This window comes from Brienomyrus brachyistius, unplaced genomic scaffold (genome assembly GCF_023856365.1).
Source record: "Brienomyrus brachyistius isolate T26 unplaced genomic scaffold, BBRACH_0.4 scaffold54, whole genome shotgun sequence".
In the NCBI taxonomy this organism is placed as follows: domain Eukaryota; kingdom Metazoa; phylum Chordata; class Actinopteri; order Osteoglossiformes; family Mormyridae; genus Brienomyrus; species Brienomyrus brachyistius.
The window spans coordinates 1547301-1571429 of record NW_026042329.1 but is presented as its reverse complement, the minus strand read 5'-3'; the positions used below and the strand labels follow the sequence as shown (position 1 = coordinate 1571429).

Genomic DNA, 24129 nt, shown 5'->3' with positions numbered 1-24129 from the left:
GCTGCTGTTCACACACGTTTGATGACTGCCAGCCTAAAGGAGAGAGTAGAAAGGAGAGACACTCTCCTTTCTACTCTCACTGGGACAGATACGAGAGGACATTACGTAGAAGAGAGACTGTACATGTAGACATATTAATAAGTGTGAGCTTCCTCCGCCCCCCAAGATCAGGCAGCAAAATCCGGCCCTCAATAAACACCTGTGTTAAACGGAACAAAACATCATTCAGATCCTTTCGCCAACTCCTGCACAATCGTAGGGCTCTTTCCAATGCATAATGACAGTTCCCTAAAGCCTTAACCTATTATACACGTTGATTTAAGGCAATTTTTTAATTAAAAAGTCTCGGAAGACAAACCTGATTCATTGTTGAGTGTTAGCACTGTCGACCGAGCCTCCTGCATATTGCCATAGCAACACTGCAGCAGGTAACCAGCTGCAAGAATTAATACTCCCAAGAGTGACATCACACCACAGCAATGCCCCATGTTGTCGATGCACTATTTGTATTTTTAAATTTACTTATGTGTTTTAGGACCAGGGGAGGCATGGTGGTACAGTGGTTAGCACTGTTGCCGTACACCTCTGGGATCTGCGATAGGCTCTGCACCCGAAGTTGTTCCCTGCCCCGTGCCCATTGCTTCCAGGATAGGCTCCAGACCCCCCGCGACCCAGAAGGATAAGCGGTTTGAACAATGGATGGATACAGTTTAGGACCAGGGGAGGCATGGTGGTGCAGTAGTTAGCACTGTTACCGTACACCTCTGGGACCTGGTTTAAAGTCTCCAGCAGTGTTCCATGTGTGTGGAGTTTGCATGTTCTCCCCATGTTGTCATGGGGTCTCCTCTGGGTCCTTCAGTTTCCCCTCACCGTCCAAAAATATGCATTAGGTTAACTGAAGTTAGCAAATTGGCCATCGGTGAGTGAATATCAGGATGCACTGGGAACATGACAGACGGGATGGCTGTCCATCACAGAACACAAACTTACACAAAGGGCAATTCTGAGATACAAATTCACCCATATTCATGTTTTTGGGCTATGGCAGGTATGGGGCGCCATTTGTAAAGGTAGCAAACATTTTTGTACTTGCCACTTTTTCAACATTTAGTGCAATTTTCTGACATTTAGCTAGAAGTTAATGGTGTTGTGGATCATCAGGTTTTTTTGCTGTGTAAATTATGTTCAAAATTGTTCATCATATGTAAATATAAATGGTTCGTCTATATATAAATATAAATATAAATATAAATATAAATCCATCCATCCATTTTCTTAACCGCTTATCCGACTGGGTCGCGGGGGGTCCGGAGCCTATCCCGGAAGCAATGGGCACGAGGCAGGGAACAACCCAGGATGGGGGGCCAGCCCATCGCAGGGCACACTCACACACCATTCACCCACACATGCACACCTATGGGCAATTTTGCAACTCCAATTAGCCTCAGCATGTTTTTGGACTGTGGGGGGAAACTGGAGTACCCGGAGGAAACCCCACGACGGCATGGGGAGAACATGCAAACTCCACACACATGTGACCCAGGCGGAGATTTGAACCCGGGTCCCAGAGGTGTGAGGCAACAGTGCTAACCACCGCACCACCATGCCGCCCCCGTTAAATATAAATGTTAAATGTAAATATAAATCCATCCATCCATCCATCCATTTTCCAAACCGCTTATCCTACTGGGTCGCGGGGGGTCCGGAGCCCATCCCGGAAGCAATGGGCACGAGGCAGGGAACAACCCAGGATGGGGGGCCAGCCCATCGCAGGTAAATATAAATATAAATGTTAAATATCAAACTTAAATATAAATATAAATGTTAAATATAAAACTTACATATAAATATAAATGTTAAGTGTTAAATCTAAATGTTAAATCTAAATGTTAAATATTAAATATAAATGTTGAGAACGTATGCTAATTAGTCACGCTCATCTGCGTAGAAATGGGCGGTACCGACAAGAGCGCGTTAAGTGGTTGCAGGTTAGGGCTGATAGAGAACAACATGGCGAATTCCGCTCAGTTAGAGGCTATTGAACGTGCCGTTTTGGCAGGTGTTCGCGCTGCATTAAATGGTATTGCCACACAAGCAGGAGCAACATCATCTACGTCTTCTACAGTCACATCGGTAAGTTGTGAATGTATTTTGGGGCGGGAGGGGGATCAGTAGTATCGTATAAATTGGCCTTAAGTATTTCCCACCAAGCTTTCGTTGGTGGCGGCAGTTCGTAAGTTGCTGCCGCTGAACGTTTTGTTCGGAAATGGCAAGAAAAATCGCTTGCAAAACGGCAGGTCCAATCACAGGAATCACAGGTTCTTATCTTATTATTGAAAGTATGCTTATAAAAAGTGTAATTGTTTATATTATTTGGGTTGAGTTAATGTAAATATTTATGAAACCGTTCATAATCTCATGTCTCAGATAGTTCACGTAGTTCATACTTAAGACATTCAAGAGGCCCTTTCATTTCATTGATTTCAATACCGGCAGTGCCCTCATGCACATCCAGCACGAATGCCATTATGTGATCAGTGAGTTCAGTAAGTTCTGACTTTAGTCACAGCTAACAGATAGCTAGCAACATCAGTCTACAGAGTATTTTTGTAAAACTGAATGAATACATATATGTATAAATATAGATGTTTATTTGTGAATATGGCAGCTTCTTGTTGGCTAGACAGTATAATTTTTTTTGTGCATAATTTTTCATTTGCACATGAAGACTGTTGTATTAATGTTTCCCTTTCATTCTATTATTAGGCAACACTGCCATCCTTTCAAACGAAGATCTAGCAAAACCTATACAAAGGACATTATATGTTTGCGTTTCTCACCCGAGGCAACAACATTAGTTATACCCAGAGGTGACAATCGAGTCAAATTGGCTCAGGATGGTCTTGTTGGAAAAATTTCCAGTGAGTGGCCTGAAGACCAACTGAGAGATGAAATATCCTCCATCTTCAGATCCACATTTGGATTGTCAGAGAACCAAACACTGCCCTTTCAGTATTTGAGCACCATCGAAGGATGCAAAAAACTAATGAAGCCAAATGTCAGTAACAATTTCCCATGGGATGGTAAGGAAGTGGCCTCCATCTGCTCTATCACAGAGGGAAGCCCCTGAGAGGCATGAGGGTGTAGCAGCAAATGCTCCAGCAGATGAAGGGTTGAATTTGCTGCGAGCAAATGTTCACTTTGCAGATTTTATGTAAGATATTATGTGTGAATTCCGTCAGTAGCAAAAATGTTTTTACACATTTTTAAGCCATTGAAAAGCTGAATGTCTCCAAACGACTGCATTTTCATTACATTTCAGATTATATTGTATGTTGATCTGCATTATTGGTCAACAGAAATATTGATTTCAGCTCATCACCATTTACCTTAATTGTAGCCCTGTTAATCTCGAAGAAGATGAAGCTGTTGAAGAGGCCATAAGACTCAGTCTTTTAGAGGAGGCGGTGCAGCCCTTACATGACTCAAGGTATGATTCATATTTGCTTGTCACAGTAGATTGTAATAGTGTGTTAATATTTCATGCAAGTAGAATATACATTCTGTTAATCTAATTGTTACTGTATGTAATTTACTATTTTGCCATATGTGTGTATACTGTTTGGTAATAATTGTAATGTTAACTCTGTGTGTTTGTTTTGCCAGAATAACTTTGAGCAGAGAAGAAATTACAGGAATTGTGAAAGCACACAGTGAGAGAGTTGTCACATCAGCATTCCGACCGATCCATATCAGCCGAGGAAACCTGTGGACAACTGCCATCCGGCAGTTCAGTAGACGCAAATTTGCAGAGAGCACCGACATGCTTTATGTCACATTTGCCAGTGATGAAGACACTGCTCAGGATGCTGATGACCTAGGAGGACCAAGGCGAGAATTCTTTCGTCTACTTGTAAAAGCCATCTACACAGAAAGTGGAGCCTTTGAAGGTAATTGTTCTAATTAGGCTAAATTCACCAACATTTCAGATTAATCCTGAAAGTTTATATTAATGTCTGCATGTGATTGTTTGTTTCTTTTCCAGATAGTTGTTCTGAATAACCAGTTGTGTTAGTTGTTCATAAATTGTTTTCTGTCCTAGAGGCTCCAAATGGATTTGTTCCAAGAATGAACATTTCTCATGTACAGAAAGTGCGATATACTCCAATTGGCCAGATGATGTCTACCACAATAGTCCAGGGTGGTGAACCTCCAGCATTACTTTCTCCTCATGTAGTGGACTACATTGTAACAGGAGATATTCTTCAGGTGCATGTCAGCCCGGGTGACGTCGCTGACACTGAACTCTGAGAAAACAGAAAACAACCCTTTTCAGGTTATTTAAAAACAAAATACATGATGTAGCAATGTGCAAAGCTAGAAATGTAAATGCCAGTTTTAATTTCATTTTCACTTTTCTTTATGTTTCCATTTTACAACGTTTTAGGTTGATCAAGCAGCAACCCAAGATGAGTTGAGTGTAGCAGTGGAACGTTGTGACTCATTGAGATTTGAAGTTGAAGGTCTTCCAAACCCAGTCACCATGGAGACCAAGGATGCATTTGTGAAGAATGCAATACACTTCCACAATCTCATTCAACGACAGATCTGCTATGACCAGTTTGTTCAGGGTTTGAAGCACTATGAGGTTAGTTTTTTGATAATCCTTGAGCCTTACTTTAATACCATGAGTATATATAAACAAACAGCTATTTTCAGTACTGTTATACATAATAATAGATCTCATGTGTGATCCACAATAAACTCTCTATACATGTGTATTACACAGATTTTGAACTATTTTTTTTTGTTTAAAAGGCCCTACCCCTATTGAAAGAAAATCCTTCTATGAGGGTTTTCTTTGATATGCCCAGTGAAGTCACTGCACATGTTGTGGCTGGTCTTCTGAAGCCAAATTACTCAGTGCTTGGTAGTAATAGAGAAGCAAAAGAGGAGCTAATGGTGGTAAACTTCCGAGAGTTCCTTTACTGTGTACAAGGTCAGTGGAATATAGGATAATACTGCATATCTGATAAGATATCTTGGTCTTTTGACATTTTTGTACCCTTTTCAACTCTTCAGAGAATGATCTTGGGGAACGTCTCAACACAAGGAACCTCAATGAGGCAGAGAAGGCGTTCATCCTGACCTTGAGTCCTGCACATGTACTTGCATTTGCAACAGGGAGCAGCAAAGTCCCTGCAGCTGGATTCAGTCCTAGTCCTAAGCTCACCTTTGTTCACGATGAGATGAAGCACCTTCCACTTGCTCACACATGCTCAAACGAGCTTCTGATTTTTGTAAATACAAAGAATTTGGCAGATGACACTGCATTTGATTATCATTTTATTGTGGCTCTCATGAATGGTGGCATTTTCAGTACTGTGTAGACTAGTCAAAAGTATCTAGCGTTCCACACATACAGCTCATTTACACATACAGCTCATTGCTCATTCATAATTTTGTTAAACACAAACTCCTGTACTCTCTGGAATGTCTTTCCATTGTTACCATCGTTGGCAAGGGGGTTTACTGTATCAAACAGCTCTTGTAAACCCTGTTCATTCTGTAGGATTACAAATTTATAAAATGTTAAATCTAGCTTCCAACGTAATAGTATACAAACTGAACAAGTTATGTACATTGGGTTTTACCTTTTAAGGTAAAATTGGTGACATTCTAAGAAGATCAAGTCTTGTACCCCAGGTGTCAGAGACATTAACCTTTTGTCTTTATGTACTTCCTGACCACTGGGTAGGGTCCCAAAGTCAATGGGAATGCTAATCTCAAGGCCAGACTGTGCCTTTGTCTCTATGAGAATGTAAAGGTTTGGGTGATACTGTCAGGCTGATTAGATTAGCACCTATGCATTTGAAAGCCACTGTTATACTGAGGAGATCAGGGCTGGGGAACTTCCGTTAGCAGGCTGACTCCTGTACTAGACTATGCTTTGTTTAGGTGGTCTCCACCTCTTTGTATCCTCCCCCTCTTGTAAAGTATAAACTCTCCAGAGCTGAGTTTTTTAGTCAGACTTGGATGACTGCAGCGACGCTCGGCAAGTTCTCAATAAAGAGTAACTTCTGCTTGAATGATATCCCAACGTCTCCTGGTCTCTGAAAAAGTTCCCAACAATTCAAAGGGGAAAATGAATAGTTCATATGCAAAGGTACTGATGTTTGGTTCATGGTGAATGTGGAGTTTACTGTTCTTTCTCCGCTAGCAACATCTGGATTAAGAAACAAAAGATGTCTATCCACTGTGTAAAGCTGAACTGGTGTTCTGTTCCCTTCAGAGGAGATTGAATGATTGTTAAATGCATCTTTAAACTCATCCAGTGTGCGATTTAACCTTGGAATATATACAAAATGCAGAGAAAATAAATCCATTTCATTTTCTACATTCAAAGCCTCCATTGACTCCAGCTCATAAAAAATGGGAGCGTAAACATGACTGCAGTTCCTGTTTAAATCCCGATTGAACCGTTCTATTCTTTGGTTATGTACTGAGTTTCCAGTTAGTACAGATGTTTCACCGCGGTGTAGTCTCATGTCCTGCCAAATCTGGACATTTTCCCCTCCGTGGTCAGTTCTAACATGGAGAGGCCTGCTAAATTCACTGACAGCTGTCCTGAAAAGGTCCTTGACAGTTTCAGCTCGATTGTTGTTAAAACACCTGAGAAACATCAACATCCGACTGTATCCATCCATTGCACCATGTACAACCAGTTTCCACCTAATCAATTTATGGTTTCGATCCACGTGCCAGATATAATTTGGACAGGGTACAGCATAAACATGCTGAACTGCTGTTCTTGATTCGTGACCAGCACCGTCAACCCTTTTCACTGACTCGTAGACGCCTTCTCTGCCACAATGATGCCTCTGGAACGTAGATGTCCATTCAGCATTACTTCTCCTGCATGTGGATGTTCTGACTTTATTTGGTTAATCATAACATCCAATTCCTCAACTGGAATACTGGAAAACTTGGATTGTGGAATATTGTACTCTTGCATATATTTGTATAATGTGGGTCTGGAAATCCCCAGGACTGATGCTACCACAGTTAATGTCAAACTTAGTGACAGCAAATTCTCAATATCCTCTTTGGAAATCAGGTTTAGGCTGCCATCCTACAATTATAGAGTAAAATTAGGAAACAGTATAAGTATACAATAAGACATAGTATTCTACCTTGAATTTTAGTAATCTATTTAGTAATCTACTGCGCATGTTATACTATTGTAATGCATGTAATAGTATAGCCTGCTGGGTTATTAACTAAATGGGTAGAACAAAAAACAGTGTATGTCCTTGCTGCTTACTTCAGTTTTTTGTTTGTCAAATGAGAATCACTAAACACATTACATAAAATGTAATGTTCGCTTGTCAGTATTGACCAATATGCGAACGAGCGACGCGTAGCAGTGACCGATAACCGCAATTGATTAAGGTCCACATAGTTCCTGTGATTGGACCTGCCGTTTTGCAAGCGATTTTTCTTGCCATTTCCGAACAAAACGTTCAGCGGCAGCATCTTACGAACTGCCGCCACCAACGAAAGCTTGGTGGGAAATACTTAAGGCCAATTTATACGATACTACTGATCCCCCTCCCGCCCCAAAATACATTCATAACTTACCGATGTGACTGTAGAAGACGTAGATGATGTTGCTCCCGCTTGTGTGGCAATACCATTTAATGCAGCGCGAACACCTGCCAAAACGGCACGTTCAATAGCCTCTAATTGAGCGGAATTCGCCATGTTGTTCTCTATCAGCCCTAACCTGCAACCACTTAGCGCGCTCTCGTCGGTACCGCCCATTTCTACGCAGATGAATGTGGCTAATTAGCATACGTTCTCAACATTTATATTTAACATTTATGTTTAACATTTATGTTTAACATTTATGTTTAACATTTATATTTATATTTAAGTTTTATATTTAACATTTATATTTATATTTAAGTTTTATATTTAACATTTATATTTATATTTACATTTAACATCTATATTTAAGTTTTATATTTAACATTTATATTTATATTTACATTTAACATTTATATTTAACATTTATATTTACTATTTATATTTAAGTTTTATATTTATATTTCAGTTTTATATTTATATTTCAGTTTTATATTTAACATTTATATTTAACATTTATATTTACATTTAACATTTATATATAAAATTTACATTTAATATTTATATATATACGAACCATTTATATTTACATATGAGAAACAATTTTGAACATAATTTACACAGCAAAAAAACCTGATGATCCACAACACCATTGACTTCTAGCCAAATTTCAGAAAATTGCACTAAATGTTGAAAAAGTGGCAAGTACAAAAATGTTTGCTACCTTTACAAACGGCGCCCCATAGGCAGGAAACCGGAGTATATAAATGAAGTCAACACAAACATGGAAAAACATGGACATTCCATAAAGACAGGGATGGGTGTGGGAATCGATCCCAGAGCCCCGGAAGTGAGGCTACAGTGTTTTGGTTAATAAATGATAAATAATTTAAATTATTATTACAATAATCGCTGATCTTTTGTTTTTGCATGTTTTCCATGTCTCTGCATTTTGGACGTCAGTACACACTTGGCACTCTACTGACACCTGCTGGCCAGCACTATTTAAGGCAGCCTTAAGCAGGTTCCGCTACGATACACCCAGTCAGGAATGTACCCCTATGGGCTGCGGGAGTCCTGCTCTCCTCCCGGCTGCAGAGTGAGTTTCTCCCCGTTTTTCTGAGGACCCTTCTGGCTTGAGAAATTCTCAGTAGTCCTTCATTTGTTCCTTCACTCTTCCATCTTTTTCATATAGTTGCTTCGTTTCCTTTATTTGTCTACAATTTCCTACTTCCTTTTGCCATATTGTGTCCCTCTTCCTGTCATCTTTCCATTCTTTCTTCCCTCTACATCAGTCTGCAAAGACAGAGGTTCTTAAATTGTGGTACGTGCACCACGAGCTCCCTCTGGTGGTAAATGAGGAATCTCCTTCTATTATTGTGGCTATGAGTGCATAATATTTTGAGGAGGTCCGCGGTGTAAGAACCACTGTGCCGTGAAATGACTGCTTTTTCTGCCACATATAAAATGACTGTATTTGTTCACATTAACGTTAAGTACTTTTCACTTAGATAAAACTCGCATTTACACCCCAATCACAATACCAGAAGTTCAGTTCACAATAGTTAGGATTGTTATTACTATTGGTATCACTGCCATTGCTTTAGTTGTACTTGGTTCATACAGAAAACAATTATCATGCGACCGGCAGTGAGCTTTCACCTGGGCGTGCATTTCCCATAAGCTCCCATTAGCAGCTTACATAGTTGGGCCCATTCTGTTACATGGTTCCAGCTGTAAATTGCTAGCGTAATTGGCAGCTATGCTTTTTAGAAATGCACCCGAGTTCCAATTACCATGACGCCACACCTGTAGAAACCAACATAACACATTACATCTGCAGCCCCTAAACAAGCAACATGTTTAATTTTTATTTTAGTGACTCTTTGTGACCAACAGGGGACCCACTACACACACATGCATAGTTTGAGGGAGCTACTACTGAGTGGCTCAATCCCATTATCCACACTCAGGGGCCTTGAGGAGTCTTAAGGCAGGGGTCTTCAAATCCAGCCTTCAGTTTCTAATCCAGGCCTTGTTTTCAGTTTTCCCAGGCAGTTGGTTTAATAATTGCTGATTCTGATTGGCCACAGAGGCTTCATACCTGGCTCACAGGTAAAGGCTGGAAAATCAGCAGTGCGCTGACCTTGAGGACCGTGATCTGAATATCCCTGGATTAGGGCTGTCCCACGGCCTAATTGCCAAGTGCATGAGGGCTCCCTCGCACGCATTTTGAGCCCTTTATGCACACATTCTTTGACTTAGGGAATTACCCACAGTTTTGTAACGTGAAACACAAGGCTACCAGGGGATGCCAAGAAGAGTAAACGGTAAACAATTATTTTCTTTTAGTTTTTGCTTTATGATATAATTTTGTGAGAAAGGAGTAAACTGATGTTTAGGCAATGTCAATGTAACGTCACGAGGTGCTGTCCCATTCCTGTTCATACTACTTTGAGCCCTTGCAGATTCTCGCACTTAGAAACTTACCAGCTGATGTCAGTTAAGCCTGTGAGGGTTCAGGGCTTAAGTTGTAGGGGGCGCATTGCGATTGGGTTAGGGAATCGTGCAGTTTCTGATCCACCGGCATGCCTGCCAGCTTCTTGTGTCTCGAAGTAAAAGCAGAACAGACCCTGCTTTTGTGGATACCCGTGTCAAGAGCCACCCCCTCCCTCTGCGCCATCCAATGGCAGACCCTGCAGAGGGCCGGCATCCTCATCATGACCTTTAAGCTTTCACACCTCCAAGACCTGATTTAGTGGCAAAGGACACCTTTAGAAAACGTCCTGCTTCAGCTCAAAAAAAAACAACAAAACACAGTACAGAAGCACCTTGGAGAAGGGTGTGTTCTGTTTGTCCCAGAAAATGCTTACTGCCCAATTATTGTGAGCAGCCATGATTACCACTTTTACCACTCCCACGCATTTGTGTGGGGACCCCCTGGTGGCTACACACAGTCACTACACTAAACATTAAATAAACGTTCCAGTGCTTTCACTTTGGGGGGAGGTTTATCAGTGGAAATAAAAACCACACATTCCATTTTTCATTCCATTTTTAATAAAAAAACAAGTTGCGAATCCTGTACATAATTATCTCTGCCCCATTTTAAAACATCTCAGAATGCTGCACTTGTTCATTCATCTGTAAACTACTTTTAAAAAGAGAAATGAATGTGATTTAAGTGCCACGCGCTTTGCCCGCGGTGGGACAAATGAGGTCCGTTACCAAAAGCATAAATGGTCTATGGTTTTGACCCCCCCTACCCCCCAAAAGGCACCACCACATTTGGCAGGTTTCTGTCACAACCCCCTCCAGGGACCACAGTGTTCCATTGACGTGGAAAGTTCCAGCGTGTTCCAAGATCAGGTGCACGGCAGCTTCCTGGCACAAACCCGCAGCAGTTGAATAAACAAAGTCAGGTATGCCTGGGTAAAGGCACACCTACAGGCTCTACATGCAATCCCAGAATGCCCAGGGGGCACCGTGGGAAGTTTGGCACGGTTTTACATCTGAGACCCCCAATCAACGCATTTTAAAAGACGTTAACACCTCCCCACCAATAGGAGGCGCTCTTATAGAAGACATGGGCAAATTCCATAGATTGCTGGTATGAAATGAAAACCGAGAGATGAGAAGAGAGTCAACTTCTAGAATCCAGATTAAAGCTTACAGGAGTTAATATTAAGGACTACTGAGCACAGTAAAAAGTGAATACTCTTCAGAAGACTTCCTTATATGGACACAGACCTGTCATACTGCCAGTTAGAAGGACCCGCTGCTCTTGGCAACAAGTAGTGCTATTTGTGGGGGTGGGGGGGGAGTGAGAATAAGGCAGATGGGATGACCCACTCTGTGTCCTCTCACACACTCACTAACTCGTCACTCAACTGATAGTTGAGTAAAACACACATGCACGGAGAAGGGGAGGAGTCTGTCTGAAGGGGTTGGGGCTGTGACCCTAACCAATCCCCGCACTCGGGGGTCCCCACAAACTGTGCTGAGATACATGCTCTCTGAGGTGACCTCTGTCCACTTCTCCCTCATGCTGCACATGTGCAGATACACACAGACACACACACACACATTTCCCCCCGAAGCAGCTGTTCAGTTTAGTGTCAGGTTTGCCATGTTAACAGTGATTTCAGGCCTCTAAGTCAATGGTTTCTATAATGAGAACTCTCTATCCAAAAGACATCTCTCTCACTCACTCACGCATGCACACCTTTCTGGATTCCAGGCAATACGTCATTGGCTAATCTGCAAACCAGTTCCCGTCCCTCTGGAAGTGTAGCAGGGAACTGTGGGAGGAATTCCAAGGCCAGCATCAGGCTCATGTCACAGCAGCCTGCAACGTATCTTTATGCAGTCTGTCTGGCAGGGTCAGGGAGGTGGTGGGGGGTGGGGTGGGGACGTCCAGGATGCTGGTTATCTGAGTCCAACTCTGGAGGTCATCCACTCCAAACCCTGGCACAGCCTGGAGAGAGAAACCCCTGGGTTACAGAACAGCAGGATAAACACTGGGGAAGGCAATCCATTCACTGGGATTACTCATTCAACTGGAGGGCAGGGTGTGGCTCAGCATGATAGGGCAATCTTATCACTGCTAGGCCTTTGAGCCTCATTTGCTTCAGAGGTGCAGAATGCTGGCTGACCCTGAGCTCTGACTCCTAAACGGTCTCTCTCTCAGAAACTAAATTGGGGTATGTGAAACATAAGGAATTCCTATGTATCTAGAAATGGCAAATAGATCTTCTCTTAATTTTTATGCTTGATGAGTTGTATGAGAGCTGGGTAGGTCATAGGTCCCCGTATTAAATGGACCAGTATATGGTGTAAGGGCTTAACTTGACGAGTACGATTAAAGATGCCGTTTACCTTTTTATCTCTAAGCAATTACTGGCGTGCAACTTCTGGGGAAGCTTGGTGTAAAGCCAGCAGTAATGACGGTGGCCACCAGGGTGGCGCTCTGCGACACGTACCCCTCTCCTGTGAGCGCACAGCAAGACTGGATGTGCCAGGGATGGTCCTTGATGGAGCTGAGGGTGAGGGACCTGGAAATCTCGGCAGCGCTCATGCAGTCCTTCACATCCTGCTTGTTGGCGAAGATCAGCACGGCGGCTTTGCGGAGATCCTGCGTCATGGGAGCACAGAACTGTTAGGGGACAAATGCCCCGGGGGCGGGGCATGGGGGCCTCAAGGTCACACCGGGCCCCTGGGGCTCGTTAAGGCCATACCTGAAACCCCTGAACACATGACATTTATTTACTGTAAATACAGTGGTTTCAGATACCATCTGTTATGCAGTACACATCAGGCCATTGTTTAGGGCCTCTTCTTAAACCTCCTCCCCCCTGTGAGAACTGCCATGCTCAGGGAAGAGGTGGAATTATGAAGGTGTGTGTCATGCAGCTATGAGATCGACAGCCAGGGGGCGCTCACCTCATGAGCAAGCATCCTATGCAGCTCTTCCTTGGAGATGGCAAGGCGCTCCCTGTCGGTGCTGTCTACCACCAGGATGACAAACTGGGGAGGGGTGAGAAAGGCAGGAAACACCTCAGACTGGGGGACAGCGGGGGCCCCCCACCACCTCCCACAGGCTTCAAGACAAGACAAGAAACTAAAATAGAGTCGATTCAAAGTTACTGCAAAGCCGGCACATTTTAAGTTCATAAGACACACAATCAATGATGGAAACATCAGTCCCTAAACCAGCCAATCCAGAAAAGGTAGTTCCAGGGAAATACGACACACCTCACCACCCCCTCCAAACCAAAACAGGGCGACTGTGCCCACACTCTCTTATTAAAAAAAACAAAAGAAAAAAAACCCAAATCATCCTGATTATAATTTCAGTGGAAACGGCCCAATTATCTTCATTACATGTGGATGATGTAACTGAAACAGATCAAGCTGTCGTGTGAATGTAGTAAGTATATTTATATATAATTACAGAACTTCAAATTGCACAGGAATGATAAATATCAGGCTATAAAAACACCCAAAAATAAGGTTTTTGGAGAAGACTGGAGGGGGGATGTTTTCATGGACCGCACTTCTTTGCAAATGTAACTCATACTGTGCAAATAACTAAATTAAGACTCACAGACCGGCACATTGGGGTGGGGGAAATCGAGGGTACAGCAGGAAGGCCCTCCCACCACACACGCGCATCATTCACACCCCCCCACCTTTAACCGCCCTCTGCATTCACTCCCCCTGAACAAACACACCAGCTGCTCCCCTTCATGCTGCCACGCAGCTGAAACCCCCCTGGATCACATGCGTCACAGATCAAAACCCAACACCCTTAAGCTGCCCCACGCCTCTCACAAGGCCAAGCGACACGCGGCCAGGAAGCTTAGCAAACCCTCCTTCCAGCTTTATTGTGACATAGGTCAAGACTGGGTTCAGCATGGTGGTGCAGTGGTTAGCACTGTTGCCTCACACCTCTGGGACCCTGAGCTCTGACTCCTAAACGGTCTCTCTCTCAGAAACTAAATTGGGGTATGTGAAACATAAGGAATTCCTATGTATCTAGAAATGGCAAATAGATCTTCTCTTAATTTTTATGCTTGATGAGTTGTATGAGAGCTGGGACCCAGGTTCGAGTCTCCGCCTGGGTCACATGTGCGTGGAGTTTGCATGTTATCCCCATGTCGTCGTGGGGTTTCCTCCGGGTACTCCGGCTTCCCCCAGCAGTCTAAAGACATGCTGAGGCTAATTGGAGTTGCTAAATTGCCCGTAGGAGTGCATGTGTGAGTGAATGGGGTGTGTGTGCCCTGCGATGGGCTGGCCCCCCATCCTGGGTTGTTCCCTGTCTCGTGCCCATTGCTTCCGGGATAGGCTCTGGACCCCCCGCGACCCAGTAGGATAAGCGGTTTGGAAAATGGATGGATGGATGGAGGTCAAGACTGGAAAGCAGCGAAGGGGGCACTGGCCCTCGATGGAAGTTGATTGGGCCCCGGAGTGCTACCTCCCCTGTCACTCACAAATTCAAAACATATTATTGGCTAAAAAGAAGGTTGCCCCCTCTGTATAAATTATGGCCCCTCTTATGCTCCCCACCTTAAAAAATCCAAGAATTTCTCACCTTGGTCAACCTGTTAAAAGTGCCTTTTAAAATTTGCATTTAGACAGACCAAGATTCGTTCTGTTAAAATCACCAGTGAACTACATCAGCAACAGCATTTTATTTCAATACTGTTCCGGATTCCAGGTGGTATATTATTGGCTGAGTTTGCAAACCAAGGAATTATGGGGAAAATGTTATCACCCCCCCCATCCCCAAAACCAACTTAACTGGCCCAAATCAGAAGCTGCCATGTATCACTGGAAAGTTCTTTCAAACGTAGCTTAGTTATATCTAAGATTTCGACCTGGCACCATACCGTTGGCCCTGGAGCTGTGAACCACACCCAGCATGGCTGCCACAACCAGCACTGCAGAAACACGGCCATGCCCTGCATCCGCCTACTGGGGCCGTACCTCAGTGTTGGAGTAGTACGTGTTCCAGGAAGACCTCAGAGACTCCTGGCCCCCGATGTCCCACATCAGGAAGTGCGTGTTCTTCACCACGATCTCCTCCACATTGCTTCCTATTGTGGGCGACGTGTGGACGACCTCATTCATCAAGCTGTCGGAGAACAACAGCAGAAGGAAAGTCTTTTACATGGATTACATAGATTTTAAAAATGAGTAAAACAGAAAATGACATTTTGGCTCATAATCGAAGGATAAATCTATCAACTTGCAGAAGTTGCACGCCCCTTGAGGGCCCCTAAGTGATTACACGCCCCCATGAGGTTCCCTTAGAGCAGGGGTGTCAAACTTCAGTCCTGGAGGGCCGGAGTAGCTTAGCTCTTTCTCTGTTCCATCACAAATAATTCAGCTCAAGAGCAGTGTGGCAATTGACACAAAGAGGTGCAGGGAGTTGAATCAGGTGTGTTAAATAAGGGGAAACCCAAAAATGTGTAGGGCTCTGACCCTCCAGGACTGGAATTTGACACCCCTGCCTTAGAGATTCCACGCCCCTTGAGCTTTGCAACCAGCACTACTGGACTTTCAGTGCCTTCATCTTTCCATGTCGATTGGCTGGATTCGTGGTGCCTAACAAATCAGATGGCGTAGTGGGTGGGACATTTCTCTAGACCACAGAGTGCCAAGTACAGGCAGTGAAGCGCGTTTGAAACAAAGCAGCACTTTTTAAATATTTATTGGTGGGAAAAAAAGGCCGATACCAATAAACATAAAAATGCTAAATATCAGCATCGATAATCGGCCGGGTTACCTAGCTGGCAAAAGAAAGACAATATAACCGGGGACAGACATAACTGTTACGCAAGTACGCATTCACCTTTAGAAACGATAAATGCGACAATCGATTGTGGTAACAGTGTAAATGCATACTTATTATATGTGCATTTATGGTGATATGAAAACAAAACAATGCATTTTAATCTTTATATGGTAACAACTTCATCTTTGTATCTGAGCCACATCAGCCGTCTGAAGGATGTTTGTGTGCTCGTCTTCCAGCAGTTCCAACGAAGATGTTTTTGAATGAGGCGAGAGAGAACATGGGTTCCCAAAACGGGGGTACAGTTACCCAAGTTCTGGGTTAAGATCTAAAGCAAAATAACCCCTGCTGGGTCAAGACTGGGTACTTACACTGAAAATAACCCAGCAAAATTACCCAACGGGCTCAACCAAGCACTTGGGTTGAAAGAAAAAAGTACAATGCACTTCTTTTAAGATTTAGATTTAGTTTCTTACTGCCATTTTCCTTGGGGGATATTTCTGAGTTGATTATATGTCTGCACACTTAATGACATGTTATCACATTTCTGATTACAATTTTGTGGTTTTAAGCAAGCGCCTATAGCTGTTGTCCCCCACAACTACTGCTGTACTGGTTCCTCACTAGAAGCTCAGCCTAGCAGCACCTGCAGCTAAACCGGCTCCTTAGCAGCTGTACGCTGGAGATATATCATCTGCCTCCCTCGTACTTCTGCCGCATGAATAAATGTAATGTAAACGTAATGGATTCAGGATTGGTTGCCTTCAGACGCTATGATAAAAGTGGATGGGGGTATTTAATTTGTATTACAGCAGCTGATTTGATATAAAGATTATCCCTTACAAAGGACAGGGCCAAGTGGTTGCTGGCTATGATTTTTACATGATGGGGAGTTCTTTCGTGGGAATGCCAGAGGGATTTTGGGGCCTCCCTGACAGGGAAATCTGACCCAGTCTCAAACACTAAGACACCACCGCTCTCAGTCTGCTGTGAGCAGATCCAGAACTCGCCACTTCAATCACTTTCCCCCAGAAGAAAAACCCTAACAACAAACAGTGCCGGGGAAGCTACTTTGAAACACTACTGTAGCCGGTTATTTGGGTTTGCCTGACTTTGCAGTAATAAAGAAAATAATGAACAGAAGGAACAGACCCGTTAGTGTTCAACTCAAGTGGCGGCCTTCTTATTGCCATACATACTCCGTTCCCCGCTCATCACCACCCGGAACCTCTCCTTACACTTCCTCTATCCCATAACAACATGCCTTCACAATAAGACACCTATCCAACAGTCTGTTGCAGTACCTTTTCAAACTACAAGCTACTTATGATTAAAAAGTAGCTAGGCTAGAGGCAAGCTACTGTTTTAATATAGTAGTTAGCCACACAAAAAGCTACAGAGAAAAAGTAGCTAACTACATTGAAGCTATTTCATCTGGTAATACTTAATATCTGCGCTGTAGGATACTCTTAAAAGCTACAGCATTTTAAAAGTAGCTGCACTACTTATAATGTACAGAAAATTAGGTCAGTTAGTAGCTACTCCCCAAAACTGCAAACATAGGTCATAATGCCCCAGGTAAATTTAAAGAAAATTCTCTTATTCAAGAAGGATATGTGAGTGTTCCCTCCTCTTAAATTGACAGGCAAGCTGTCCAAGGTGTCCCCTGCCTTGTGCCCGGTGCATTCTGGGATAGGCTCCAGGCCCACTGCAGTCTTGTACTAGACAAGTGGTTAAAAGTGGCCAGGTACCTCAGACGATGTCTGTACAGAATGAAAATCGAACACATTGGCGAAAACAACATGATGCTGCCATCTTGTACGTTAGATGTCCCTAGAGGGCAAAGAATGTTTTCCATGCAGCACAGCCACATACAGAGCACAAATAACTGTATGGGGGCGGGTGACTGAGGAGATGACAGCCCTATTCAAAATGAAAGTTACTCTCTTTATTGACAGCCATTCCTGGTTTAATATTAGCAGTGGCACAGACAGGGAAGCCAACAATTTACAGGTATAGTTACACAATAACGAAACACACGTATTCCGCAGCAAAAATGACAAGGTCACGACACTTGATATTAAAATAAATGCACAAACACACATATTCATTTATAGTATGTAAAGTGCGGTGCAGTGCAAAGCATGTTGGTAGCTGCCTAATTAGTCCAGCTGATCAACCGTGTGGTATCACATTCATGTCGGCCATTCGTGGATGGTGGGTGGGATCAGAGCAAATAAAATGGTTTGCCTCTGGGACTCTACACAGGTTCTGCACCAGTGGCCTGTACTACGAAGCGGGTTTACTGGCTTATCGGGGTAACTTGTTGGATTTAAGGTAGTCTGGGCATGATTACTTCCACCATTTATGCTTCTTGTAAAAACAAATGTTGGAGAATAACCATCAGCAGACGTGTACGTTTCCTACCAGAATATTTAGCATGTGATAACCTAACATGCTATCTGGTAACTGCCTGGTTCATTACGTGGGAAACTGAGGCCGGACTCAAAATTCATTTAATAAAAAAATGATAGTTTGTCCTTAATCATTTCTACGTCGTCAGTGTGTAATGCGCAGCTGCAAGATGCAGGCTCTGGCTCTAGTGCCGTGGATGCAGGCGACGCAGCTGAAAGGGGAACAGACCGGCCGAGCTGTCAGACGCTACGTCCGCTCGCTTTGCCTATAAGTTTGCCGAGTGCAAGTGAACAGCTCGATGGCGAAGTAGCTAGTCTCAGAATGAGTCTGTAACGGTAGCGTTACTGCCATATGCATTTCTCTCTACCTTACATGAAGCGTATCAGGTGGCGTTTTTAAAAAATGCGCGCAGTTTGCCACTGTTCAGTAGGTGCGCAATGCAGTGGGGTGGGGTGGGCCCGTTCAGGGAGCTGCACTAAGTTGTGAATCTGTTGAGTTGCTACTGTATGTGACTGAAATCAAAAAGCATTTTCCTGACGCAGATAACTTGCGCATCTTTTTTCCTCTTTGTGTGGTGACAAAATATATATAAATGTTTTTTCAAGGAGGGGCAGATTGAGTCAAATAGGGCAGGTGGGCAACCTTAGCCCTGTCCTGTGCACGTCCCTGGATGGAGGTAGGTGTGATCAGGGTGTGAAGACCATGACATTTTAAAGAAAGCTGGTGGATGAGAGAGGACATGATCTGCCATGTCACACTCTGACGAAGGGAGTGGTGTTACCATGACATCAAAGACCACTGTGGCTATCTGTGCCATCAAGACCCCACAAGGGCTCAAAGATGTTTACTGCAGTGGATTTATTTCCATGAGGCCTAAGAGATCCCATGGCATAAACACCATAAAGATACTAAATCGTAAACAAAGTTTCCCGCAAACGAGGCGGCAAGGGTTCAACCTCATGTGTGGCTACTCACAACTGGTACAGTATGGTGGTCTTCCCCGCATTGTCCAGGCCCACGATGATCACCTTGTGTTCTGCAGGATGAAAACATAGAGGTTAGAACTTTCTAGAACACTTAGAGACCTGGCTCCAAGCCTCCCCACCCCCCCAACGTGTGTGACTTCCTGTGGCCGACCTCATTCCTTTTCATTCATGACCCACTAGCTTCCTTCCTTGCCCAGAAGCCACCCCCCCCCACCCCCACCCCAATAGCGTGAGAGTCTCCGCAAGAGTGTGACACAGCCGGCGATGCAGAACACAGCGCACAGCGAGACCCACTTAATAGTCATGGCACAGCAATGCGACTGAATGGTTCACTAGGAAAGGCCATAACTGGGAAATATTCCCCACCGCTTAGCCGCCCATATTAATGGCGTTAGATCATTCGTATACATTTCCTTTGATTAATGTACTGCTGCACACATACACAAGATGACATTTCAGCCCATAAGTGTAACCTAAAACAGCTCGAAGGCACCAATAACTTTACAGGGGATAACATATGTCTTTGGAAACTCTCTTTCTCTTTTGAACTTTAGTTCTGGAAGAGTCCAAGCTTAGCTTACAACATTAGGAGAGTTCTCCTATAACATATTTGGGATGTTTTTGTTCCAGTTGGACAGCAAAGACCTGGGTACAAAATAGATCTGACCCAGGACGTGAGACACACTGTTTTGAGAAAGTAGGTTCAGTTAGTCCCTGGATCACCTGAGGGTGAAGATCAGGGCATGGCTAAAGGGTCCAAAGGTGACACTCTGCCAACCATGGGATTTGAACTGGCAACCTTCTGATCATAGGCAGAGAGTCTTAACCCAATGAGTCACACACACAACCGCCAACACCGTAACATATTCAAGATACTCCTGTGCTAGCGGACAGTGAAGACGTGGGCACAGACTAGATCTGACCCAGGATATCAGCTGAACTACCTCTGAAAGATGGCTGAGCCACAAACACAGTCCAGGAGGCAACCATCATGGATAACCAATCAGGGTGGGATAGCAGATCAGCAGTCAGCCAGTGCCTCATCATTCACGGCAAGATCAAACCGTTTCTCTGACACTGGCAGGCCTTCGGTGCTGATGTTAGGGCACAGGGGCTATTTTTCCGGAATGATCTGCCCCTTGGGTCAAAAGCATTAACTGTATCGTAGATAAGGAGGAAGGAAGTGGGGGTGGGAATGTCATCCATGACGACCGTGTTGGCCAGCAACAGCAGATACGGCACTGGGATTACTTCCTGAGGACAGTGGTCAGGCTGTGAGCCACCACCGATGGAAGCCGGAGAATTTAAACCGGGAAGTGGGCTGCCGTGCATATAAAAATGCCCTTAATGAGCTCATTTTCTGTTATGGCTTAATGGGGTCACCACACAGAACATTCTAGAACATTCAGCAGAGATGCCCTGCTGTGGAGAGCCTCAGGACACCTTCATGTCCATGTGACGCAGGACCAACCACCCGTTAGAAATCTGTTAACTGACAGCTGCATTTCCTGCAGTGACAAGAGTGGACTGACCACAAAAATGCAAATATGCATTAACCGCAGTACAGAATGCAGAACACATAGATCAATAATATATATATGACCACAATGAGAATTTGGACTCGTAAAAGTGTCCAATACAGAGAAACAACGTCAATAGCTGAGACTAATTGCTTGGGAATATAAAAAAATCTACAATGCCCTGTATTTAATTAGGAGCAAGTCATTAAATACTGACCAAATACCAAATACTACTTAGATAAATTTAAGAAGCAAGACCATTTACACTTGTTAAGCAAATGCTTTTATCTAAAGCAACATACATTTTTGAGATAGCAAGGTCAACCAGTGCCTGGAGTAATTAGAAGTTTAGGGCCTTGCTTAAAAGGCCCAATGCTAAAACCAAATGCCAAACATGGGATTTGAACCTGCAACCAACCGATCACATGCCTGGCATCCTAACCTGCCAGGTCAACAGTGCAAGCTGTTTGGATTAAATGCGCCCACAAAGGAACCAAACTATACTGTATGTCGAGTAGAGGAATCTCATGAACATAACCCAAGGTTCTAGGAGATTCCTAGAGATTAGAAGGTTTTGAAACCTGGCAACAAGTGTACATATGTGGGAGTAGATTCAGCAGGTTTTCCAGGATCCAAACAAGCCACAGATCAACCAACCAAAAGGCAAGGGAAGCTGGTTTGAAAAGGACTGATTTGATCTTCCTGGAGATGGTTTACATGTCACTACAAGTCATGTCTCCATTTAAGTACCTGCATGGAAACTACTGCCAAAGGACAGGGAGATTCTTTAAAGAAGTCAACATTTCAAAAAGTAACATTTGATCTGACTCACTGCACACAGTATATTATGTCAGTTTACGCTGGGAGAAAATCAGACGTTTGTCTTGTGTGAACCTGTGAGAATTTTCAGCACTCTCTTTAACAGTGGAGCTCTAAGTTTCAGAAGAAATTATTACTTTCTGTGAAGTCTTGCGACAGACTGCTAACACATACAGGGCAGGATGGAAGATTTCATGTTAAAATGTATAGAACCAAACCAGTTGACATTTTTTAACCAAAACCAGTCCTGACATTGCAGAAATGCACATTTTTAAATAATTGGGAATCAAAGTAAAGTCTAGAAATGGTGAATTTAGTTTCTTCGCAAAATAAGTAGGATGTGTTTAACTATATATAGAGCATTTTGTCAAGACTGCGGCTGTTAACAGTGAGCTGCATCAGCTAGTACTGACCGCTAACGAAATGCAGAAATCTCAGGGAAGACCCCGAGATTCTGTCCAAGACTGGCAAATGAAAATGATATGCAGAGTAAATCAGATTTTAAAGAGCAAAACACAGTGGTTTCCAGTGCTACAGCCGCATGCACACCACTTGTTGGGAGGGGGGGGTCATCCATTTCAACTGCATGTTGGTCTGTAATGAAAAACGGGGGAGGGGGGTTCTCGTGCCACCAATTAGACCAAGGCTTCATGCTTTCTGCCATGTCCCTTTATTCTGAAAGCCCACAGCCCCCCAGGTCAACCACAAACTTAACAAAGGGGGAATTCCCAGCCCCCCACAATGAGGGAGGACCACCAGCTGGTAAAGGGGGGATGAATCATGTGTTAGACCCCTGCATCTATTGTACCACCAACATCTGTCGCCTTGAGATCTGTGGCCGGACGCACAAGAAGCCGCGGGATTTTTTTATTGTTCAGAAACCGGGAAATCGCGCATTTAAACGCGACAGATAAGCCTTCAATGAACGGTTATTCACCAACACAAGGGCGCCACACAGGCCAGCTGGACCCATTCTGGTGTGTCTGCTTCACCATAGCCCTCTCGGCTACATGTTGTACATGGCATCTGCTAGATAAATATTAACTCACCAAACAGCCGCCGGGACAGAAATTAGACTACCTTAAAAGCCAAAAAGTGAAAAACACCCTACTAGTTAACAAAACTCACTTTTCCCCATTACCTACTCTTGTTAGCAACATGACTCTATTCCAGGGTTACCGGGCTGGAGTTGAATTTTCAATTCGACAGAAGTGAGCACACATATTTACATGTAGCAGCTTAATTACCTTGTAAATAGTCCGTAGGGTTTGCAAACTACCGCAACGCTTTAAACGTAGCTAATTTTAGGTTTATAATGGAATAATGTGGATTTGCCTTAAGACTTGCGTGAGCCTGGGAGTCTGAAAGCGTGTCACGCCAGATGCGTGAGATTTGGGAACCCTGGAATTCGTTTCAAATATCACTACAGGCCACCTCACATGCATCTGAAGTTAATAGATTATGTAACTTTTCGCGTCCTTTAAAAACAAATAGCATACATAGTAACAGAAAGATTGTCTTAAATACACTCTATTATGTCAATTGTTTAGCTATTATCACTGTATATTTGTTATATAGTGCCTGGCCATCCCCCGATGGTCCTATGTAATCCATTAGCCGGTGTAAGACGCACCCGGCCGGGGGGTGTGGGTGGTTATCTAACTCACCTTGATTGCAGAAAAAACTCCAGAGTTTGGCAAATATAACACCCATTATTGAATATTATTAATGCTGGTTTGGATGTTTTGCTGAGATCAGTTTCTTGGCTGGTAAACTACCCGCTGCCGGTGGCATCAACCGGCGGCCGTCCGCTCTCTCTCGGCCCCCCGGCTGCACGCTGGGCTGTCTCCGCTCCCCGATCCCCTTGTCCGGTGCTCCCAGTTCGCCTGCTAGCCGCAAGGCTAACGATGACCATTCCACCAGCACCAGGATGTCCGTCCTTTGTCCCGGAGAGCCCTATTTCCACGCCGGAGCGCTTCAGATTGTCAACCCGACAATCCTGTCATTACAGCCACAATCATAAATATTTATGTTTTTGCGTTAATCTGCGTTTTTTAAACAACCCGTCCGTATTTGCAAAGCCGGTAAGGGGAAAGTCACGCAGCGCCTGGGAAAAGACAGAGTCGAGGCGCCGGGTAACTGCGGCTTCAGCGCCCAGCAGCGCCGCGGTTTAGGGATCCTCTGATCTGCAGCACCCGCCCCGGCTTAGGGTTACACCCCCGTGACGTGCACGGTTCCCAAACTGCTATGCAAGTAGTACAATGCACGCATATAATAATATACACTAACAAAATAAGTAGGCCTAAATACAATATAGATACAAGGGATTAAATCAGTAGTAATTTTGATTTAGCCAAACAAGGCACTGGAGCACTTTTAATTGAAAGAAATAAAAAATCTAAAGTAATCTGACCAATGAAAAATGTAATCATCCGTTGAATTA

The 24129-nt window shown here is 43.8% G+C and overlaps 1 protein-coding gene and 1 long non-coding RNA gene across 3 annotated transcripts; one reads left to right on the top strand and one right to left on the bottom strand.

The window, feature by feature from the left end:
* The first annotated feature begins 3328 nt into the window (after positions 1-3328).
* Positions 3329-5475, top strand: LOC125724101 (uncharacterized). 2 transcript variants are annotated; one of them, XR_007387149.1, is made up of 4 exons: positions 3329-3490; positions 3667-3950; positions 4448-4648; positions 5083-5475. It is a non-coding gene; the product is annotated as an uncharacterized LOC125724101 (long non-coding RNA). The 2 variants fall into 2 exon arrangements; XR_007387148.1 differs by having other exon boundaries at positions 3667-4648.
* Positions 5476-10519: 5044 nt separating this feature from the next.
* Positions 10520-23908, bottom strand: LOC125724082 (ADP-ribosylation factor-like protein 5B). The gene is made up of 6 exons (XM_049001038.1): positions 23354-23908; positions 19337-19397; positions 15136-15283; positions 13090-13173; positions 12630-12781; positions 10520-12124 (listed from the first exon to the last, which is right to left on the bottom strand). Exons 1-6 carry the CDS (start codon positions 23397-23399, stop codon positions 12076-12078), a joined length of 540 nt encoding a protein of 179 aa, XP_048856995.1. The 5' UTR covers positions 23400-23908; the 3' UTR covers positions 10520-12075.
* Between the last annotated feature and the right edge of the window lie 221 nt (positions 23909-24129).

Coding starts and splice junctions, on each gene's coding strand:
- LOC125724082 (XM_049001038.1), bottom strand. CDS start 23,399: ATGGGTGTTATATTTGCCAAACTCTGGAGTTTTTTCTGCAATCAAG. Junction 15,284..19,336: donor ACCACCATACTGTACCAGTT/GTGAGTAGCCAC, acceptor GTTCTCCGACAG/CTTGATGAATGAGGTCGTCC. Junction 12,782..13,089: donor ATAGGATGCTTGCTCATGAG/GTGAGCGCCCCC, acceptor CCCATGACGCAG/GATCTCCGCAAAGCCGCCGT.